This window comes from Oncorhynchus clarkii, chromosome 18 (assembly GCF_045791955.1).
Source record: "Oncorhynchus clarkii lewisi isolate Uvic-CL-2024 chromosome 18, UVic_Ocla_1.0, whole genome shotgun sequence".
Taxonomy (NCBI): domain Eukaryota; kingdom Metazoa; phylum Chordata; class Actinopteri; order Salmoniformes; family Salmonidae; genus Oncorhynchus; species Oncorhynchus clarkii.
Genome location: NC_092164.1, coordinates 50,298,504 through 50,319,638, shown reverse-complemented (window position 1 = coordinate 50,319,638; position 21,135 = coordinate 50,298,504). Strand labels below are relative to the sequence as shown.

The following is a 21,135-nucleotide window of genomic DNA, read 5'->3' as shown; positions in this document are numbered from 1 at the left end:
CTGACCAACTGGCCCTCCAAATACACCTCCGCTGTCTTCAACCAGGATCTCAGCGATCACTGCCTCATTGCCTGTATCCGCTACGGAGCCGCAGTCAAACGACCACCCCTCATCACTGTCAAACGCTCCCTAAAACACTTCTGTGAGCAGGCCTTTCTAATCGACCTGGCCCGGGTATCCTGGAAGGACATTGACCTCATCCCGTCAGTTGAGGATGCCTGGTCTTTCTTTAAAAGTAACTTCCTCACCATTTTAGATAAGCATGCTCCGTTCAAAAAATGCAGAACTAAGAACAGATATAGCCCCTGGTTCACTCCAGACCTGACTGCCCTCGACCAGCACAAAAACATCCTGTGGCGGACTGCACTAACATCGAACAGTCCCCGCGATATGCAACTGTTCAGGGAAGTCAGGAACCAATACACACAGTCAGTCAGGAAAGCTAAAGCCAACTTCTTCAGGCAGAAGTTTGCATCCTGTAGCTCCAACTCCAAAAAGTTCTGGGACACTGTGAAGTCCATGGAGAACAAGAGCACCTCCTCCCAGCTGCCCACTGCACTGAGGCTAGGTAACACGGTCACCACCGATAAATCCATGATTATCGAAAACTTCAACAAGCATTTCTCAACGGCTGGCCATGCCTTCCGCCTGGCTACTCCAACCTCGTCCAACAGCTCCCCCCCCCCCCGCAGCTACTCGCCCAAGCCTCTCCAGGTTCTCCTTTACCCAAATCCAGATAGCAGATGTTCTGAAAGAGCTGCAAAACCTGGACCCGTACAAATCAGCTGGGCTTGACAATCTGGACCCTCTATTCCTGAAACTATCCGCCGCCATTGTCGCAACCCCTATTACCAGCCTGTTCAACCTCTCTTTCATATCGTCTGAGATCCCCAAGGATTGGAAAGCTGCCGCAGTCATCCCCCTCTTCAAAGGGGGCGACACCCTGGACCCAAACTGTTACAGACCAATATCCATCCTGCCCTGCCTATCTAAGGTCTTCGAAAGCCAAGTCAACAAACAGATCACTGACCATCTTGAATCCCACCGTACCTTCTCCGCTGTGCAATCTGGTTTCCGAGCTGGTCACGGGTGTACCTCAGCCACGCTCAAGGTGCTAAACGATATCCTAACCGCCATCGATAAAAGACAGTACTGTGCAGCCGTCTTCATAGACCTTGCCAAGGCTTTCGACTCTGTCAATCACCGTATTCTTATTGGCAGACTCAGTAGCCTCGGTTTTTCGGATGACTGCCTTGCCTGGTTCACCAATTACTTTGCAGACAGAGTTCAGTGTGTCAAATCGGAGGGCATGCTGTCCGGTCCTCTGGCAGTCTCTGTGGGGGTGCCACAGGGTTCAATTCTCGGGCCGACTCTTTTCTCTGTATATATCAATGATGTTTCTCATGCTGCGGGCGATTCCCTGATCCACCTCTACGCAGACGACACCATTCTATATACTTCCGGCCCGTCCTTGGACACTGTGCTATCTAACCTCCAAACGAGCTTCAATGCCATACAGCACTCCTTCCGTGGCCTCCAACTGCTCTTAAACGCTAGTAAAACCAAATGCATGCTTTTCAACCGTTCGCTGCCTGCACCCGCACGCCTGACCAGCATCACCACCCTGGATGGTTCCGACCTTGAATATGTGGACATCTATAAGTACCTAGGTGTCTGGCTAGACTCTAAACTCTCCTTCCAGACCCATATCAAACATCTCCAATCGAAAATCAAATCAAGAGTCGGCTTTCTATTCCGCAACAAAGCCTCCTTCACTCACGCCGCCAAACTTACCCTAGTAAAACTGACTATCCTACCGATCCTCGACTTCGGCGATGTCATCTACAAAATTGCTTCCAACACTCTACTCAGCAAACTGGATGCAGTTTATCACAGTGCCATCCGTTTTGTCACTAAAGCACCTTATACCACCCACCACTGCGACTTGTATGCTCTAATCGGCTGGCCCTCGCTACATATTCGTCGCCAGACCCACTGGCTCCAGCTCATCTACAAGTCCATGCTAGGTAAAGCTCCGCCTTATCTCAGTTCACTGGTTACGATGGCAACACCCATCCGTAGCACGCGCTCCAGCAGGTGTATCTCACTGATCATCCCTAAAGCCAACACCTCATTTGGCCGCCTTTCGTTCCAGTTCTCTGCTGCCTGTGATTGGAACGAATTGCAAAAATCACTGAAGTTGGAGACTTTTATCTCCCTCACCAACTTCAAACATCTGCTATCTGAGCAGCTAACCGATCGCTGCAGCTGTACATAGTCTATTGGTAAATAGCCCACCCATTATCACCTACCTCATCCCCATACTGTTTTTATTTATTTATTTTTCTGCTCTTTTGCACACCAATATCTCTACCTTTACATAACCATCTGATCATTTATCACTCCAGTGTTAATCTGCATAATTGTAATTATTTGCCTACCTTCTCATGCCTTTTGCACACAATGTATATATAGACTCCCCTTTTTTCTACTGTGTTATTGACTTGTTAATTGTTTACTCCATGTGTAACTCTGTGTTGTCTGTTCACACTGCTATGCCTTATCTTGGCCAGGTCGCAGTTGCAAATGAGAACTTGTTCTCAACTAGCCTACCTGGTTAAATAAAGGTGAAATAAAAAAATAAAAAAATAAAAAAATAAATAGACGGGACCGTAGCGGAGCAGGTGGAAAGCTTCAAGTTCTTCAGCATACACATCACTGATGACCTGAAATGGTCCACCCACACAGACAGTGTGGTGAAGGCGCAGCAGCATCTCTTCAAGATCTATGCAGCCTACTCAATCACTTTTTATAGCTACTGTTTACAGGCCTCCTGGGCCATATACAGAGTTCCTCATTGAGTTCCCTGAATTCCTATCGGACCTTGTAGTCATAGCAGATAATATTCAAATTTTTGGTGACTTTAATATTCACATGTAAAAGTCCCCAGACCCACTCCAAAAGGCTTTCGGAGCCATCATCGACTCAATAGGTTTTGTCTAGAGGTCGACTGATTATGATTTTTCAAGGCCGATACCGATTATTGGAGGACCAAAAAAAGTCTATACCGATTAATCGGCCGATTTTTTAAAAATGTATTTGTAATAATGACAATTACAACAATACTGAATGAACACTTATTTTAACTTAATATAATACATCAATAAAATAATTTTAGCCTCAAGTAAATAATGAAACATGTTCAATTTGGTTTAAATAATGCAAAAACAAAGTGTTGGAGAAGAAAGTTAAAGTGCAATATGTGCTATGTAAGAAAGCTAACGTTTCAGTTCCTTGCTCAGAACATGAGAACATATGAAAGCTGGTGGTTCCTTTTAACATGAGTCTTCAATATTCCCAGGTAAAAAGTTTTTGGTTGTAGTTATTATAAGAATTATAAGACTATTTCCCTCTATACCATTTGCATTTCATTAACCTTTGACTATTGGTAGTTCTTATAGGCACTTTAGTATTGCCAGTGTAACAGTATAGCTTCTGTCCCTCTCCTCGCTCCTCCCTGGGCTCGAACCAGCAGCACAACGACAACAGCCACCATTGAAGCAGCATTAGCCATGCAGAGCAAGGGGAATAACTACTAGAAGGCTCAGAGCAAGTGACGTTTGAAACGCTATTAGCGTTTCACATCGGTTACAGCAGCCTCATCTCGGGAGTTGATAGGCTTGAAGTCATAAACAGCGCAATGCTTGACGCACAACGAAGAGCTGCTGGCAAAATGCACAAAAGTGCTGTTTGAATGAATGTTTACGAGCCTGCTTCTGCCTACCACCGCTCAGTCAGATACTTAGATACTTGTATGCTCAGTCAGATTATATGCAACGCAGGACACGCTAGATAATACCTAGTAATATCATCAACCATGTGTAGTTAACTAGTGATTATGATTGATAGTTTTTTATAAGATAAGTTTAATGCTAGCTAGCAACTTACCTTGGCTTACTGCATTCTCGTAACAGTCTCCTTGTGGAGTGCAACGAGAGAGAGGCAGGTCGTTATTGCGTTGGACTAGTTAACTGTAAATTTGCAAGTTTGGTTCCCCGAGCTGACAAGGTGAAAATCTGTTGTTCTGCCTCTGAACAAGGCAGTTAACCCACTGTTCCTAGGCCGTCATTTAAAATAAGAATGTGTTCTTAACTGACTTTCCTAGTTAAATAAAAAAGGTATATAAAAAAAATATATATATTTTTTTTAAATGTAAAAAAAAAGAAGAAGGCAAATCGGCGCCTAAAAATACCGATTTCCGATTGTTATGAAAATCGGTCAACCTCTAATTTTGTCCAAAATGTCTCTGGACCTACTCACTGTCACAGTCATATTCTGGACCTAGTTTTGTCCCATGGAATAAATGTTGTGGATCTGAATGTTTTTCCTCATAATCCTGGACTATCGGACCACCATTTTATTACGTTTGCAATTGCAACAAATAATCTGCTCAGACCCCAACCAAGGAACATCAAAAGTCGTGCTATAAATTCACAGACAACACAGATTCCTTGATGCCCTTCCAGACTCCCTATGCCTACCCAAGGACGTCAGAAGACAAAAATCAGTTAACCACCTAACTGAGGAACTCAATTTAACCTTGCGCAATACCCTAGATGCAGTTGCACCCCTAAAAACATTTCTCATAAGAAACTAGCTCCCTGGTATACAGAAAATACCCGAGGTCTGAAGCAAGCTTCCAGAAAATTGGAACGGAAATGGCGCCACACCAAACTGGAAGTCTTCCGACTAGCTTGGAAAGACAGTACCGTGCAGTATCGAAGAGCCTATACTGCTGCTCGATCATCCTATTTTTCCAACTTAATTGAGGAAAATAAGAACAATCCGAAATTCCTTTTTGATACTGTCGCAAAGCTAACTAAAAAGCAGCATCCCCAAGTGAGGATGGCTTTCACTTCAGCAGTAATAAATTCATGAACTTCTTTGAGGAAAAGATCACGATTATTAGAAAGCAAATTACAGACTCCTCTTTAAATCTGTGTATTCCTTCAAAGCTCAGTTGTCCTGAGTCTGCACAATTCTGCCAGGACCTAGGATCAAGAGACACACTCAAGTGTTTTAGTACTATATCTCTTGACACAATGATGAAAATAATCATGGCCTCTAAACCTTCAAGCTGCATACTGGACCCTATTCCAACTAAACTACTGAAAGAACTGCTTCCTGTGCTTGGCCCTCCTATGTTGAACATAATAAACGTCTCTCTATCCACCGGATGTGTACCAAACTCACTAAAAGTGGCAGCAATAAAGCCTCTCTTGAAAAAGCCAAACCTTGACCCAGAAAATATAAAACACTATCGACCTATATCGAATCTTCCATTCCTCTCAAAATGTTTAGGAAAGGCTGTTGCGCAGCAACTCACTGCATTCCTGAGGACAAACAATGTATACGAAATGCTTCAGTCTGGTTTTAGACCCCATCATAGCACTGAGACTGCACTTTTGAAGGTGGTAAATTACCTTTTAATGGCATCCGACCGAGGCTCTGCATCTGTCCTTGTGCTCCTAGACCTTAGTGCTGCTTTTGATACCATCGATCACCACATTCTTTTGGAGAGATTGGAAACCCTCATTGATCTACACGGACGTGTTCTGGCCTGGTTTAGATCTTATCTGTCTGAAAGATATCAGTTTGTCCTCTGACAAATCAACTGTATATTTTGGTGTTCCTCAAGGTTCCGTTTTAGGACCACTATTGTTTTCACTATATATTTTACCTCTTGGGGATGTCATTCAAAAACATAATGTTAACTTTCACTGCTATGCGGATGACACACAGCTGTACATTTCAATGAAACACGGTGAAGCCCCAAAACTGCCCTCGCTAGAAGCCTGTGTTTCAGACATAAGGAAGTGGATGGCTGCAAACTTTCTACTTTTAAACTCGGACAAAACAGAGATGCTTGTTCTAGGTCCCAAGAAACAACGAGATCTTCTGTTGAATCTGACTATTAATCTTAATGGTTGTACAGTCGTCTCAAATAAAACTGAAGGACCTCGGTGTTACTCTGGACCCTGATCTCTCTTTTGACGAACATATCAAGACTGTTTCAAGGACAGCTTTTTTCCCCATCTACGTACACTTGCCAAAATCAGAAACTTTGTCCAAAAATGATGCAGAAAAATTAATCCATGCTTTTGTTACTTCAAGGTTAGACTACTGCAATGCTCTACTGTCTGGCTACCCGGATAAAGCACTAAATAAACGTCAGCTAATGCTAAATACGGATGCTGGAATCCTGACTAGAACCCCAAAATTTTATCATATTACTCCAGTGCTAGCCTTCCTACACTGGCTTCCTGTCAAGGCAAGGGCTGATTTCAAGGTTTTACTGCTAACCTACAAAGCATTACATGGGCTTGCTCCTACCTCTCTCTCTGATTTGGTCCTGCCGTACATACCTACACGTACGCTACGGTCACAAGATGCAGGCCTCCTAATTGTCCCTAGAATTTCTAAGCAAACTGCTGGAGGCAGGGCTTTCTCCTATAGAATACTTATTTTCCACCATAATTTGCAAATAAATTCATTAAAAATCCTACAAATGTGATTTTCTGGATTTTTCTCATTTTGTCTGTCATAGTTGAAGTGTACCTATGATGAAAATTACAGGCCTCTCTCATCTTTTTAAGTGGGAGAACTTGCACAATTGGTGGCTGACCAAATACTTTTTTGCCCCAGTGTAATTCATGGTCCTTTAGGCTTACATACTTTACAGTGAGCCAATATTTACAACATGACTGTGAGCAACAATCACCATGGAGACCAGGCATTGACGACACCCCCAGGAAGTAACGGGTCAAACAGGAAGAAGATTTACAGCCTGCCTTCCCACAGCATTCCTAGAAGAGCATTCCTACAGAATTCCAAGGAGTCTGGATATTCTGGAAAAATCGATCCACCAGCGAGTGAGAAATGCTGAGCACCAAAAAAAAAAAACACTATTATAGCCTCTTCATTTGGACAACAGAGGAGAGGAGAAAGGGGAGGTTAGTTGCGAGGAGAGGACAATCACCTTGGTGGTCGGAGTTCCGATGGGCAGAGAGTTGAAACCCTTGACCATTCAAATCGTCCGGTCTGTGGGAGGAAGTCCGGTCCACAGTTTCCTGTGTGAATGGAGAAACAGAAAGCACAATAAAATCAGGACAAACACTACCATTCAAAAGTTTGGGGTCACTTAGAAATGTCCTTGTTTTTGAAAGAAAAGCTCATTTTTTGTCCATTAAAATAACATCAAATTGATCAGAAATACGGTGTAGACATTGTTAATGTTGTAAATGACTATTGTAGCTGGAAACGGCAGATTTTTTAATTCAATATCTAAATAGGTGTACAGAGACCCATAATCAGCAACCATCACTCACTCCTGTGTTCCAATGGCATGTTGTGTTTGCTAATCCAAGTTTAACATTTTAAAAGGCTAATTGATCATTAGAAAAACCTTTTGCAATTATGTTAGCACAGCTGAAAACTGTTGTTCTGATTAAAGAAGCAATAAAACTGGCCATCTTTAGACTAGTTGAGTATGTGGAGTATCAGCATTTGTGGGTTCAATTACGGCCTCAAAATGGCCAGAAACAAAGACCTTTCTTCTGAAACTCGTCAGTCTACACTTGTTTTGAGAAATGAAGGGTCTAAAGGAGGCCAGTTTTATTGCTTCTTTAAAATCAGAACAACAGTTTACAGCTGTGCTAACATAATTGCAAAAAGGTTTTCTAATGATCAATTAGCCTCTGGACGCCTATGTAGATATTCAATATATATTTATTTTTTTACAAAAATCAGCCATTTCCAGCTACAATAGTAATTTACAACATTAACAATGTTTACACTATTTGATGTTTTTTATTTTAAATGGACCAAAAAAAGAAAGTGCTTTTCTTTCAAAAACAAGGACATTAAGTGACCCCAAACTTTTGAATGGTAGTATACACTGCAGGGAAACATGCATATTCCCTTAGCATTGTATTGTTTTTTTATGCGAATGGCACATAGGTACCCATAGGGCCCTGGTCAAAGTAGTGGTAGGGATTAAGGTGTCATTTGAGAAAGAGAACCGTTTGGAACACGTCTGGGAGAGCTTTGTCTGCACGGATATGAATCTGTCATCCAGCCAATATATACAAACGCACACAAACGTTTGCATGTGCCTGCACACACAGATGCACAAACTGTTCTTCACACACACACACACACACAGCAGCCTCAGATAAGGAGCACTGCTGAGGAGAATAAAAAATAAAAAAAGGAAAACATTTTCAATTTTCCAGGAAAGTGGAGAACACGGAAGTACAGTTTCCAGGAACTGCCCGCTGCCAGGGGTACGGCACACACACACACACACACACACACCACTCCCCTCTGAAAACATCCATAAACGCCCAGAGAGATTTACAGCTCCGAGAAGCAGCCAAGGATTTTCCAGGGACAGCTCTGCTGCATACATACGTCTGTGGAAACCAGAACTACACAACACAAACACACATATAATATGCACGTCATACACAAACTTGACACACACACCAGAACGGTCCTATAACCACAACCATACTGACCTTTCACACAGACACACAGGTCCATGGCAGCAGTCCATGGCAATTTTACATATTTAGGTATTTGTTTCCTTACTTTGCGGAAGGTCTTTTCTGACTGTATTGAACAGATCGAGGACAAAAGTGGTGAAAGAGAGAGGTTTGAGAAGCTAGTGTTGTAAAAATTAGCAGGTCTGACCATCCTAGCAAGCATGCCAGAACTCGGGCCTGCACAGTACACACCATATCCATGCATATGGAGACCAGTGAGTTTGAACACAGGTTATCAGTGTGCCACAAGACAGAATTAGCCCGCTGAGCTAAAGCCTAGTTTGGAGAGAAAAGTCTTCTAGCATGGTTCTCTGCTACACACTCACACAAAGCGTTTCTCCCTCTAATGTGTCCATGGCTTACATCCAGGTCTCCCGCTTGGACACACACACACGCGCTTAGCTCTTCCGCTCCGAGAGTCTTGAAACATGGCTCAGATGGACAAAATATACCCAGAGAGAGTTTTGTAAGTACAATATGTGGAAGAGAGGTTCGTCCTCATCTACACACACTCAACCTACTGTCTCAGCCCTGAGAGGCTGCATGGTGTGTGTGTGTGTGTGTGTGTGTGTGAGACAATGCATTACATAATGGATAAGGTTGGCCCATCAACATGATACAGCATGACAGCTTACACACAAACATTCCACGCTTTCAGCCCTAATGAATTCAAATGCTGATTGGGGTGGGTGGGAAAGGTGGTGTGTGTCTGATGTTGTGTGTCTGATGTTGTGAAGTTGTTTGTTTTGCTGGTCTATTTATAGGCCTTGAGGGCCTCCAGTCTAGTCCTATAGGACACAACGGTTCAGACTCAGACTAAAGCACAAAAGCCTGCTTGACTCACAATAGCCTCATTCACTACAGTAGTAAGGGGGAAAGGGGGAATACCTAGTCAATTGTACAACAATGCATTCAACTGAAATGTGTCTTCCGCATTTAACTCAACCCCTCTGAATCAGAGAGGTGCGGAGGGCTGCCATAGTCGACATCCAAACCTTTGGCACCCGGGAAACAGTGGGTTAACTGCCTTGCTCAGGGGCAGAACGACTGATTTTTAGCTTGTCAGCTCGAGGATTCTAACCACTAGGCTACATGCTGGTTACTGGCCCAATGCTCTAACCACTAGGCTACATGCTGGTTACTGGCACAATGCTCTAACCACTACGCTACCTGCTGGTTACTGGCCCAATGCTCTAACCACTAGGCTACCTGCCTCTAACCACTAGGCTTCCTGCTGGTTACTGGCCCAACGCTCTAACCACTAGGCTACCTGCCTCTAACCACTAGGCTACCTGCCTCCAACCACTAGGCTACCTGGTACAGTGGAATAATAGTAATGCTACTAGGGTAACTATCCCAAAATTTTTCAGAAATGCCAGTTGAAGAAACCCTAAATACTACTGCTTCTATAACCACTTCTAATGGGTCTGTGTGTCAGCTGAGCATTGTCACGGTTACAGCAGGCATGCAAACATGTGAGACCCAGCCCTGTCACAGACACAGGTGTCGTGTGTGTGTGTGTGTGTGTGTGTGTGTGTGTGTGTGTGTGTATAGTCTTTACCTGGAAGTTAGATTGGAGGAGGAAGTAGTCTGGACACCCGGCTAAGGCCATGTTATCCTTCTGCAGGCTCCGGTTCTGGAGATCACATTTACTTCTCACTCCACTGACCAGATACCTACACAGAGAGACCAACGGACCATCAAACAAGGAACCCTAACTGTAGAGATAGACAATAACACAAATCACACAGCTCTGATGCTTCTCAAACACAACTCCTCAGACTAAATAAGGGATTATCCCATATCACATGACTACTTAACACTTGCAGAGAGAGAGAGAAAGAAAGAAAAAGAAGAGAGTGAGAGTGACAAACTAAGGGAGAGCCTATAGTCCTGAACTAAAACGCATGCTCAGAAGAAAAAGTGCTTTGAGGTCTAGTACTCAAATCTTCTTTCTTATCTAATATGGGCTAGTCTTAGAGTGTCTAAATTGGTCTACATGCATTGACTAAGCACACTGGTCCCAGATAAATCACTGCTACATTCCTGACCGTACCATGATGAAGCTTATCCTAACCTTGCCTGCTTGGGGACAAATCAATGACTATACAGTATAGGAATGGACAAAGCCATCGATCACTTGACACATTTATTCCTATGTGAAGACTCAATAGCACATTGGAGACAAATTAGGTTGGTGAAGATGGCATTTTATGCAGACGTGCAGTTTAAGGACTCCAGGAAGTGATGTTGCAGGATAGCTCAGTGCTGCCCCCTCTCATTGTGTAACTCAAGTTGAAGGCTGACTGGGGTACTGCAGGTTGCCATTAGCAACTAAACATCTTCTGTGTGTGATTTTAAAATAATTGCTTCAAGGACATACATGCCCTTAGCTAGCTGTATTAGAATAAAATTATTGGTACCATGATTGTCTTAGATTATTATTTTTATTTTTTTACACAAATATTGATATTTTTTCATTCACTATAATGGGGATCCTGTTTCCTGCTAACAATGCCCACAGGGCGGTTGACCTTAAACTTGTGGTTCAATGAGAGAGGGCAGTTTCTCTCCCCTGGGACAAATCCTAACTTCCATTTAAAAAAATAAAAAAAAAGAGGCAATCTGCAGTTGCTACATCCATTTTTGGATTTATAAATGAATGATATGTACCCATTGATTCTTGAAGAATAGAACTTAAAAATGCCACAGCTTAGTTCAACTGTCAGACCCCATCAGAACCCAAAATATAAACGTGTTTTACCCATGTTTGTAAACAAATAAATGTAAACTGACACTATATAGCACTTTAAACATGGTTAAAACTATACTTTTTATATCATGGATGATCAATCAGTCCTTAGCTCTGTCTATGAATTAGACTGGTTACGCTTTTCCAGCAACATCCCTCAGCTTTTTACAGAAACAGGGGTGGGAAAAGCGCTTTGTTATTGTTACAACTGCTGATGGCAAAGAGCATGCAAAAATTATATTTAAGTGGAAGTTAACATTTTCACCTTGAACAGAGTGGAGCTAGTAGGCAATCTTCGGTGGGCTGCCGCAGCACTGTAACGCTAGGAGAAACACTGACTGGGCTAACTCACTGTAAAGCATGGAACACAGAGAATCTCACCGGTTCTTATCAGTGGAAGGTCGTTCCTCATCTTGCTAGAACAAAAACAGTACCTGCTGTATGCCGACCCGGTAGCGACGAACCTACCGATTCTATTTGTAGAATCGCAATGCTCGTCAGTGGCCAACAACTTGACTTTGAGCCAATCAAAGAGCAATATCCCCCACGTGGAGCAGCATCCATATATCCACAGATAAGCCAGTCACACTTCATATGCAATGTAGGATATGGGATGGTAGCTAGCTAATTGCACAGACGCAATGCACACAACACTAAATACTTCCTACAAGTTAGGAAACCTCTGTAGCTAGTACTGACAATATAATTAAATCACAATGGATAGTTTCCTTGAAACAACTGCCAAGTTAGTGCAGTGTCCTTAACTCGCTAGCTAGGTACCTAGCTAGCTATGTTCTGCTAGCTAGCGAATACACTAGCATCAGCAAGCTAGCTAAACATTTGGCTAAGGGCTAGCACTGGCAGTATGTAATTATGAAAAGTGAATATAATTGTTTATTTGTCACTTTGCTAAGTAGTTATTTAGCTGTGGGCATCTGTCTAGTATCAACAAGGGCTTTCTACAAAAAAGCAACATCAGCGCAGATAGCTTGGAAGCAATACGCATGGACATGTGTTGCCAAGCAACGCTACTGCCACCTTCTGGTTTGGAGTATGTTAACAAGGCTGAGTGGCTGGAGACGTCCAAGGTCGTTGCTGTGTGAACACAAAAGGGATTGACTGCCGACACTCTGTTCAGAGGTGCTAAGTACTGTCGGCAGAAAAAAACGTTTGACAATTCTACCTGTATGTCTGAGCTTTAACGCTAGGAGAAACATGACTGGGCCAACTCACTAACTCGAGAAGCTGAAAATAGAAGCCAGCTATTAACAGCTACCCCATTCTCCTGTCTTATCTCACTGACCCCTTCATTCATTCAGACACACACAGAGAGACTAACTAGCTTCATGTGAGAGAGAGACTAATTAGCTTCATGTTATTTGGCATCTAGTTGGACAGGGAATGGGTGTTAATGACATGCCATGTCCATCTTAATAACCATGTTGATGTATTGAAACACAACCCACTTGACATTTTCTGACATTTGTGTTTCAGAAGAGGGGGGCAAGAGAGAGAGAGAGAAACTATTTAACTGGCCATACAGAGAGGAACAGAGAGCTGACTGGAACAAAGAGCAACTTAATAATGTCAGGGCCCTGTGTGTGTGTGTGTGTGTGAGGCTGGTGGGAGGAGCTATTGGAACATGGGCTCATTGTAATGGATGGAACAAATGTAACGGTATCAAACAAACATATGGAAACCACACTTGACTCTGTTCCATTTATTCCATTCCAACCATTACAATGAGCCGGTCCTCGTATAGCTCCTCCCACAAGCCTTCTCTAGTGTGTGCGGTTTTATTGAGAAGGCCCCCATCCCAAGTAAATTCTGCTGATTCTGCAAAATTCCCTGCACTAACACACCTGATCCTGCAATTCAATATCTGGAGGCACAGCTGATTAGTAGAGAGAGAGCACTGAGAGAGGAGGGTTGACAGATGACTCATTGACAGAGCAGTTTAGCCAGTCAGATAGCAGAGACCATAAAAGGTGCAGATTACATTATGTAATGTCTATGTATAATAAGTCATGGTCTTTATGACAGTCATCCATGCGGACAAACAAAAGTAACTACTTACTGTCATAAACTAACAGAATATCAGACTCTGGCCTGATACAACCATGATTTGAGGTCCACTCTACACACTGTATAAAATGTAAAACATATTATTATGATTTAGTCTGTGATTTAGGTAAAGATGCATAGTGTGTTGTTGTTTTGCTTTACGAAACCGGTAGACTAGTCTGCTCAACAGTATGTGTGAGTGGGTCCTATAGGCCAGGCTGTCAGGGGGCATGTTTACAATGTATCCCCCCTCTCTTTGAGTGCATGACATATGTAAAGTAAGCATAAACAACACAACGTTTGCCAAGAAAATGGTCTTTGCGGCACTTCTCCAAACAGAAACATAACGGATTAGATCAGGTACAGAAAGGACGACTCACCTCGAGACCTGCTGGACTAGCACACAGAAACGCAGGGAGTTGAAACACAGGGAGCCAAGAGAGGGGAGCGCGTGACAATCGGTGTCGGTAGGCTATTCCTTTAGATAAAAGGACCAAACAAATGGGAAAATCTCCTGTAGTTATCTCTCACGTTGTCCTATTGAGCTGGGTACACAGTCACACACAACATCCACTCATCCACTCACACACACACACACACATCTAACACTGCACATCCAACAGCTGACTGCCACAAGTTTAACACACACAAGAAGGAAAACTCTTCCCTGAACCGCCTCCATACGCAGCTGACTCCTCCCCATACAGGGAATCCCTTTCGTTAATAAAGCCACCGTCTTCAATATATGCACCATCAAACCAGACTAACAACATTTTTTACAAGGAATGGAGCAAATGCAATCCAATACCATAAGCATATGCAAAGATCACTTAAATGCTATCATGTCTGTTCCCTGAGATCAACATAACTTTTTTTAAACTTGATTTGAAGCTTTGTTAACTAAAACTTAAATGACCAAAAACCCAATTACATGTAGCAATCATTTCCTTTGATTTGAGATATGTATGTTAAGACAAGCTCATTAGGCATTTATAAGTGATACTCTTTTCTAGATTTTTTTTACCCCATTTTTCATCATATTCAATTGCGATCTTGTCTCATCACTGCACCATCACTACACCATTCAACTGACTACCGAAGTCAGCCTGCAGGGGAACCAGTCTGCCACAATGAGTTGCTATAGCGCAATTAGCCAAGTATAGCCCCCCCGGCCAAATCCTCCCATAACCCGGACGACACTGGGCCAATTGTGCACCACCCTAAGGGACTCCCGGTTATAGAAGGTTGTATAGGTATAGGTTGTGACACAGCCTGGAATCGAACCTGGGTCTGGAGCGATGCAGAGACTTAGACCGCTGCGCCACTTGGGAGGCCAAGTTAAACTCTTTCAATAGGTTTATCTTTAATTAGTTGAAATTACTGTTGAAAAGCAGGAAACAATATTGTAGACTGTGCCTTCAAAGGGGCAGAGCAGTCTAAAACGTGATTTTTCTGTGTTTTATATATACAGTGGGGCAAAAAAGTATTTAGTCAGCCACCAATTGTGCAAGTTCTCCCACTTAAAAAGATGAGAGAGGCCTGTAATTTGCATCATAGGTACACTTCAACTATGACAGACAAAATGAGAGAAAAAATCCAGAAAATCACATTGTAGGATTTTTAATGAATTTATTTGCAAATTATGGTGGAAAATAAGTATTTGGTCAATAACAAAAGTTTATCTCAATACTTTGTTATATACCCTTTGTTGGCAATGACAGAGGTCAAACGTTTTCTGTAAGTCTTCACAAGGTTTTCACACACTGTTGCTGGTATTTTGGCCCATTCCTCCATGCAGATCTCCTCTAGAGCAGTGATGTTTTGGGGCTGTTGCTGGGCAACACGGACTTTCAACTCCCTCCAAAGATTTTCTATGGATTTGAGATCTGGAGACTGGCTAGACCACTCCAGGACCTTGAAATGCTTCTTACGAAGCCACTTCTTTGTTACCCGGGCGGTGTGTTTCGGATCATTGTCATGCTGAAAGACCCAGCCACGTTTCATCTTCAATGTCCTTGCTGATGGAAGGAAGTTTTCACTCAAAATACATGGTCACATTCATTCTTTCCTTTACACGGATGAGTCGTCTTGGTCCCTTTGCAGAAAAACAGCCCCAAAGCATGATGTTTCCACCCCCATGCTTCACAGTAGGTATGGTGTTCTTTGGATGCAACTCAGCATTCTTTGTCCTCCAAACACAACGAGTTGAGTTTTTACCAAAAAGTTATATTTTGGTTTCATCTGACCATATGACATTCTCGCAATCTTCATCTGGATCATCCAAATGCTCTCTACCAAACTTCAGAGGGGCCTGGACATGTACTGGCTTAAGCAGGGGGACACGTCTGGCACTGCAGGATTTGAGTCCCTGGCGGCGTAGTGTGTTACTGATGGTAGGCTTTGTTACTTTGGTCCCAGCTCTCTGCAGATCATTCACTAGGTCCCCCCGTGTGGTTCTGGGATTTTTGCTCACCGTTCTTGTGATCATTTTGACCCCACGGGGTGAGATCTTGCGTGGAGCCCCAGATCGAGGGAGATTATCAGTGGTCTTGTATGTCTTCCATTTCCTAATAATTGCTCCCACAGTTGATTTCTTCAAACCAAGCTGCTTACCTATTGCAGATTCAGTCTTCCCAGCCTGGTGCAGGTCTATAATTTTGTTTCTGGTGTCCTTTGACAGCTCTTTGGTCTTGGCCATAGTGAAGTTTGGAGTGTGACTGTTTGAGGTTGTGGACAGGTGTCTTTTATACTGATAACAAGTTCAAACAGGTGCCATTAATACAGGTAACGAGTGGGGGACAGAGGAGCCTTTTAAAGAAGAAGTTACAGGTCTGTGAGAGCCAGAAGAATTGCTTGTTTGTAGGTGACCAAATACTTATTTTCCACCATAATTTGCAAATAAATTCATTAAAAATCCTACAATGTGATTTTCTGGATTTTTTTCTCATTTTGTCTGTCATAGTTGAAGTGTACCTATGATGAAAATCACAGGCCTCTCTCATCTTTTTAAGTGGGAGAACTTGCACAATTGGTGACTGACTAAATACTTTTTTGCCCCAGTGTATTTCCACACTATGAGGTTGGAACAATACTGTGAAATTGGGAAAATTCTGATAATGCACTTTTAGTTTAAGACTTGTTTGAAAAGACAGCCTGAAATGTCAGCTTGTTTGGCTGGGTGGGGTTTTTGGACCACCTGAGGGTATGCCCTCCTCTGCCAATATATAAAATATATATATATATATATATATATATATATAACCTTTTAACTAGGCAAGTCAGTTAACAACAAATTCATATTTACCATGATGGCCTACCAAAAGGCCTCCTGTGGGGACAGGGGCTGGGATTAAAAAAAACAAAAAACAATATAGGACAAAACACACATCACGACAAGAGAGACACCACAACACTACGTAAAGAAAGACCTAAGACAACAACATAGCATGGCAGCATCACATGACAACACAGATTAGTAGCAACACAACATGACATCAACATGGAAGCAACACAACATGGCAGCAGCACAACATGGTAGCACCACAAAACATGGTACAAACAGTATTGGGCAAAGACAACAATACATTAGGGCGAAGCAGCCACAGCTGTCAGTAAGGGTGTCCATGATTGAGTCTTTGAATGAAGAGATGGAGATAAAACTGTCCAGTTTGAGTGTTTTTTGCAGCTCGTTCCAGTCTCTTGCTGCAGCGAACTGAAAAGAGGAGCAACCCAGGGATGTGCATGTGTAGGATGGTCATCTGAATCAGGGTTAGTTTGGCAGCTGGGGTGAAAGAGGTGAAAGAGGAGCGATTACGATAGAGGAAACCAAGTCTAGATTTAACCTTAGCCTGCAGCTTTGATATGTGCTGAGAGAAGGACAGTGTACCGTCTAGCCATACTCTAGCCATACTCTCTCAAAAGCTTTGGCCAAGTCAATAAAAAGAGCAGAACAACATTGCTTAGAATTAAGGGAAATGGGGACATCATTTAGGACCTTTAAGGTTGCAGTGACACATCCATAATCTGAGCGGAAAGCAGATTGCGTACCAGAGAGAATACTATAAAAATCAAGAAAGCCAGTCACTGTATTATTGACAAGTTTTCCCAACACTTTTGATAAACAGGGAAAAATATAAATTAGGCTATAACAGTTAGGATCAGCTTGAGCTCCCCTTTAAACAAAGGATGCACCGTGGCTGCCTTCCAAGCAATAGGAACCTCAGCAGAGGAGAGACATGTTAAAAAGGTCAGAGATAGGTTTGGCAATGATAGGGGCAGAAACCTTAAAGAAGAAAGGGTCAAAACCATCTGACCCAGATGTTTTTTGGGGGTTAAGATTAAGGAGCTCCTTTAGCACATCGGACTCAGTGACTGCCTGCAGGGAGAAACTTTGTAGCGGGGCAGGGGAAAAAGAGGGAGGAGCATCAGGGCTAGTCACATTAGAAGGGGTGGGAGAAGAGGAAATGTTGGTTACACATCCCTCCTATTAGGCTCCTTCAATTAGGCCCCTCTCCCAGACCACTCCTAGTCCTAGTAAAATCCTTGCTTGATAAATTGCATTTTTAAAAGTTTTTCTTGTTTCTTTTTAACCATTTTAATTGAAAACAATCATAGTAAGGTACTTTCTTTTTACTCTGAAATGATTTGATATTTAGATAAAAATGGCTGCATTGAACTTTTAAAGTGGAGGCTTAACCCTCTGAGAACTGTAGTGATCTACTACTTATGGTTATTGTTTTCTTGTAACGGTTTTCTTGGTGAGAAGGAGAGTCGGACCAAAATGCAGCGTGTCGATTGCGATTCATGTTTAATGAAAAAACACACTAAACACAACAAAAACAATAAACGTAACGAAAACCGAAACAGCCTATACTTGTGTAAACTAACACAGAACAAGGACATTAGGACTCTAAGGACAGGAATAACGACACATAGGACAATCACCCACGACAAACTCAAAGAATATGGCTGCCTAAATATGGTTCCCAATCAGAGACAACGATAAACACCTGCCTCTGATTGAGAACCACTCCAGACAGCCATAGACTTTGCTAGAGAACCCCACTAGCTACAATCCCAATACATACACACCAAAACCCCCAAGACAAAACACACCACAATACAAAAACCCCATGCCACACCCTGGCCTGACCCAATACATGAAGAAAAACACAAAATACTTAGACCAGGGCGTGACATTTCTGAAAAGCGAATGTAACCATGCATCATTGTATAAATCATCTGGTAATCTCTGTGGCCTAAATTAGCAAGAGAAAATGGCCTAATCTTGTTTTTGTGTGAGGAGATTCAGTCATTGGTTTAACATGGATTTGGTTGTACTGAGGTACTGTATCAACATAATAAACCCCTGAACACACAGATTTGGGAGTCAGATTTGTAATTTTTTTGTTCTAATCGGCAATGAACTTTACACACATGCTCCAAATCCATCCTTTTTTGGCTGGTTGTTAACAGGTCTGCTACATCATGCCCGCACACACACACACACACACACACACACACACACACACACACACACACACACACACACACACACACACACACACACACACACACACACACACACACACACACACACACACACACACACACACACACAATCCACCTTCCACTGTCTTAGAGTAGGATTGCTGATCATGGATCCGGTTTCCCCTATCTCTAAAGTCTCGTCCACCAGCTGTATACCCCTTTGTCTAGCCTTCTGTATTATGTGGTAGGATTTAGCCTGAGGACGAGGTTACCCCTGTCCGTGGTTGTGTCATAAATGGCACTCTATTTCCTACTTAGTGCACTTCTTTTAACCAGGGCCCATAGGGTCAAAAGCAGTGCATTACATAGGGTATAGGGTGCCATTTGGGACCTAGACCATGTAATCTTACTCATTATGTTCTAAAAGGCTAAACTGGCCTGTGTTCCATCTCCCAGAGTCTGGTGTAGAGGCGCTGTAGACCGCTGTAGATGTTTGAGTTGGAACACCAGCCTCCCATCTGGCACAAGGAATACGCCACTACTGGAATAGAATACTAAGAAACACAAGAACATCATTCTCCTTTCAACAGAATTATAAAGGATTGCTTTCTCCTTTTTTTTCCATTTCCTTTTCCTGAACCTGCAAGTCCTCTCTTTTTCCAGCAACTCCTTAAAATACATTGAGCAATAATCAGTGGAGGAATTAGATATAGCCTCGACTGGACAGACGGAATTAACTGGAATGTGTGAAACACACTGGATGCAGATGGGTTTTCACCAAGAGAAAGGCGATGGAATCTTACAGCTTTGTTAGGATTGAAAACAAGCATATTCACGTCATGTGAAACAAATGATGAATACCAAACTGCCGATACAGAGTGTATAGGTAGCTTACAGTAAGTTAGTCTAGATGTAATGAAATGCATTCTATTCTGCTTCAAACTGTCTATCTACTTTCTGCACGACACACATCTCAAAGGCAACCGCCCTAGTCAACAGAGCAACAAGTCAATATGTGCACCATCAAGCCAGACTAACATTTTTACAATGAATGGAGCAAATGCAATCCATGACTATAAGCACATGCAAAGAGTACTTAATTGCTATCATGTCTGTTCCCTGAGATCAACATGACTTTTTTACACATGTTTTGACGCTACCCATTCTTTGTTTACTAAAACTTAAACTTAAAACCAAAAACCCAATTACATGTAGCAATATTTCCCTTAGATTTGAGTTATGATACAGTATGTTAAGAGAGTTTGAAACATGACCCGCTAAACCACGCTTCTTAATACCCGCCTGCTTAACCCGGAAGCCATCTGCACCAATTTGTCGAAGGAAATACATTCAACTGACGGCTGAGTCAGCCTGCAGGTGCCCGGCCTGCCACAAGGAGACGCTGTAGCACGATGAGCCAAATAAAGCCCCACCGGCCAAACCCTAACACAGACGATGCTGGGCCAATTGTGCATCACCCTATGAGACTCCCGGTCACGGCCGGTTGTTACACTGAGCAAGTCTAGTCTAGTTTTAAATTGGTTTGAATCCCGGGTCTGCTGTGGCAGGGATGGATAGCATGATACTAGAAGTATAACTTCCTTCTCCTTCCCTCTTTCTTTCTTTCACCCTCCCCCAAACTCCTTCCCTCCCTGCCTCCCTCTGTCTCTCCCTCCTTCTCTCCCTCCCTACACTTAGCACCTTTTTTAGATCCTAAAACGGTTATTTGGCTGTCCCCGTAGGAGAACCCTTTGAAGAACCCTTTTAGGTTCCAGATAGAACCTTTCCACAGAGGGTTCTGCATTGAACCCAAAATAGTTCTACACGGAACCAAAGGGTTCTTCAAAGGGTTCCTTTGGGGACAACCAAAGAATGATTTTGGAGCACTTTTTTCTAAGAGTGTATAGCTTCCAGAGGATATGCTGTTTTCCTATCCCATCAGTTGATAACCTGTGTCGAGTTTTCTCTGTCTGCCTTATGTGCTGTGCTATCAGGACACACACACAAACACACCTCCCAGCATATCCCAGTACAGTACCTTTCCATATCAGACTGTCCACTGAAAGGCTCAGCTTTCCATGAACACGCTAATGTCCATGACAAGAGCATCGCTGCAACCTCTTAAACTCACCCCTACACCCCCACTGAGGAGCTGTGGAACATTCCGTTTAAAACATCAAACATATCCTTTCTCAGAACAACTAGAACAAAAGGAATGAGGGA

General features: G+C 42.8%; 1 protein-coding gene across 2 annotated transcripts in view; it reads right to left on the bottom strand.

Annotated features, from left to right (window-relative positions):
* Window positions 1-14,051, bottom strand: part of LOC139373627 (growth factor receptor-bound protein 10-like) — a 55,508-nt gene extending 41,457 nt beyond the window's left edge. Inside the window, exons 1-3 of one of the 2 annotated variants that reach the window (XM_071114350.1) lie at window positions 13,803-14,051; window positions 10,168-10,282; window positions 7,040-7,130 (exon numbers count right to left, since the gene is read on the bottom strand). In XM_071114350.1, coding sequence (XP_070970451.1) covers window positions 7,040-7,130; window positions 10,168-10,218 — 142 coding nt within the window. In that variant the 5' untranslated portion in view covers window positions 10,219-10,282; window positions 13,803-14,051. Of the gene's footprint in view, window positions 1-7,039; window positions 7,131-10,167; window positions 10,283-11,623; window positions 11,645-13,802 lie in introns of those variants that run through there. The other variant, XM_071114351.1, reaches the window with a different exon arrangement.
* Window positions 14,052-21,135: the final 7,084 nt, after the last annotated feature.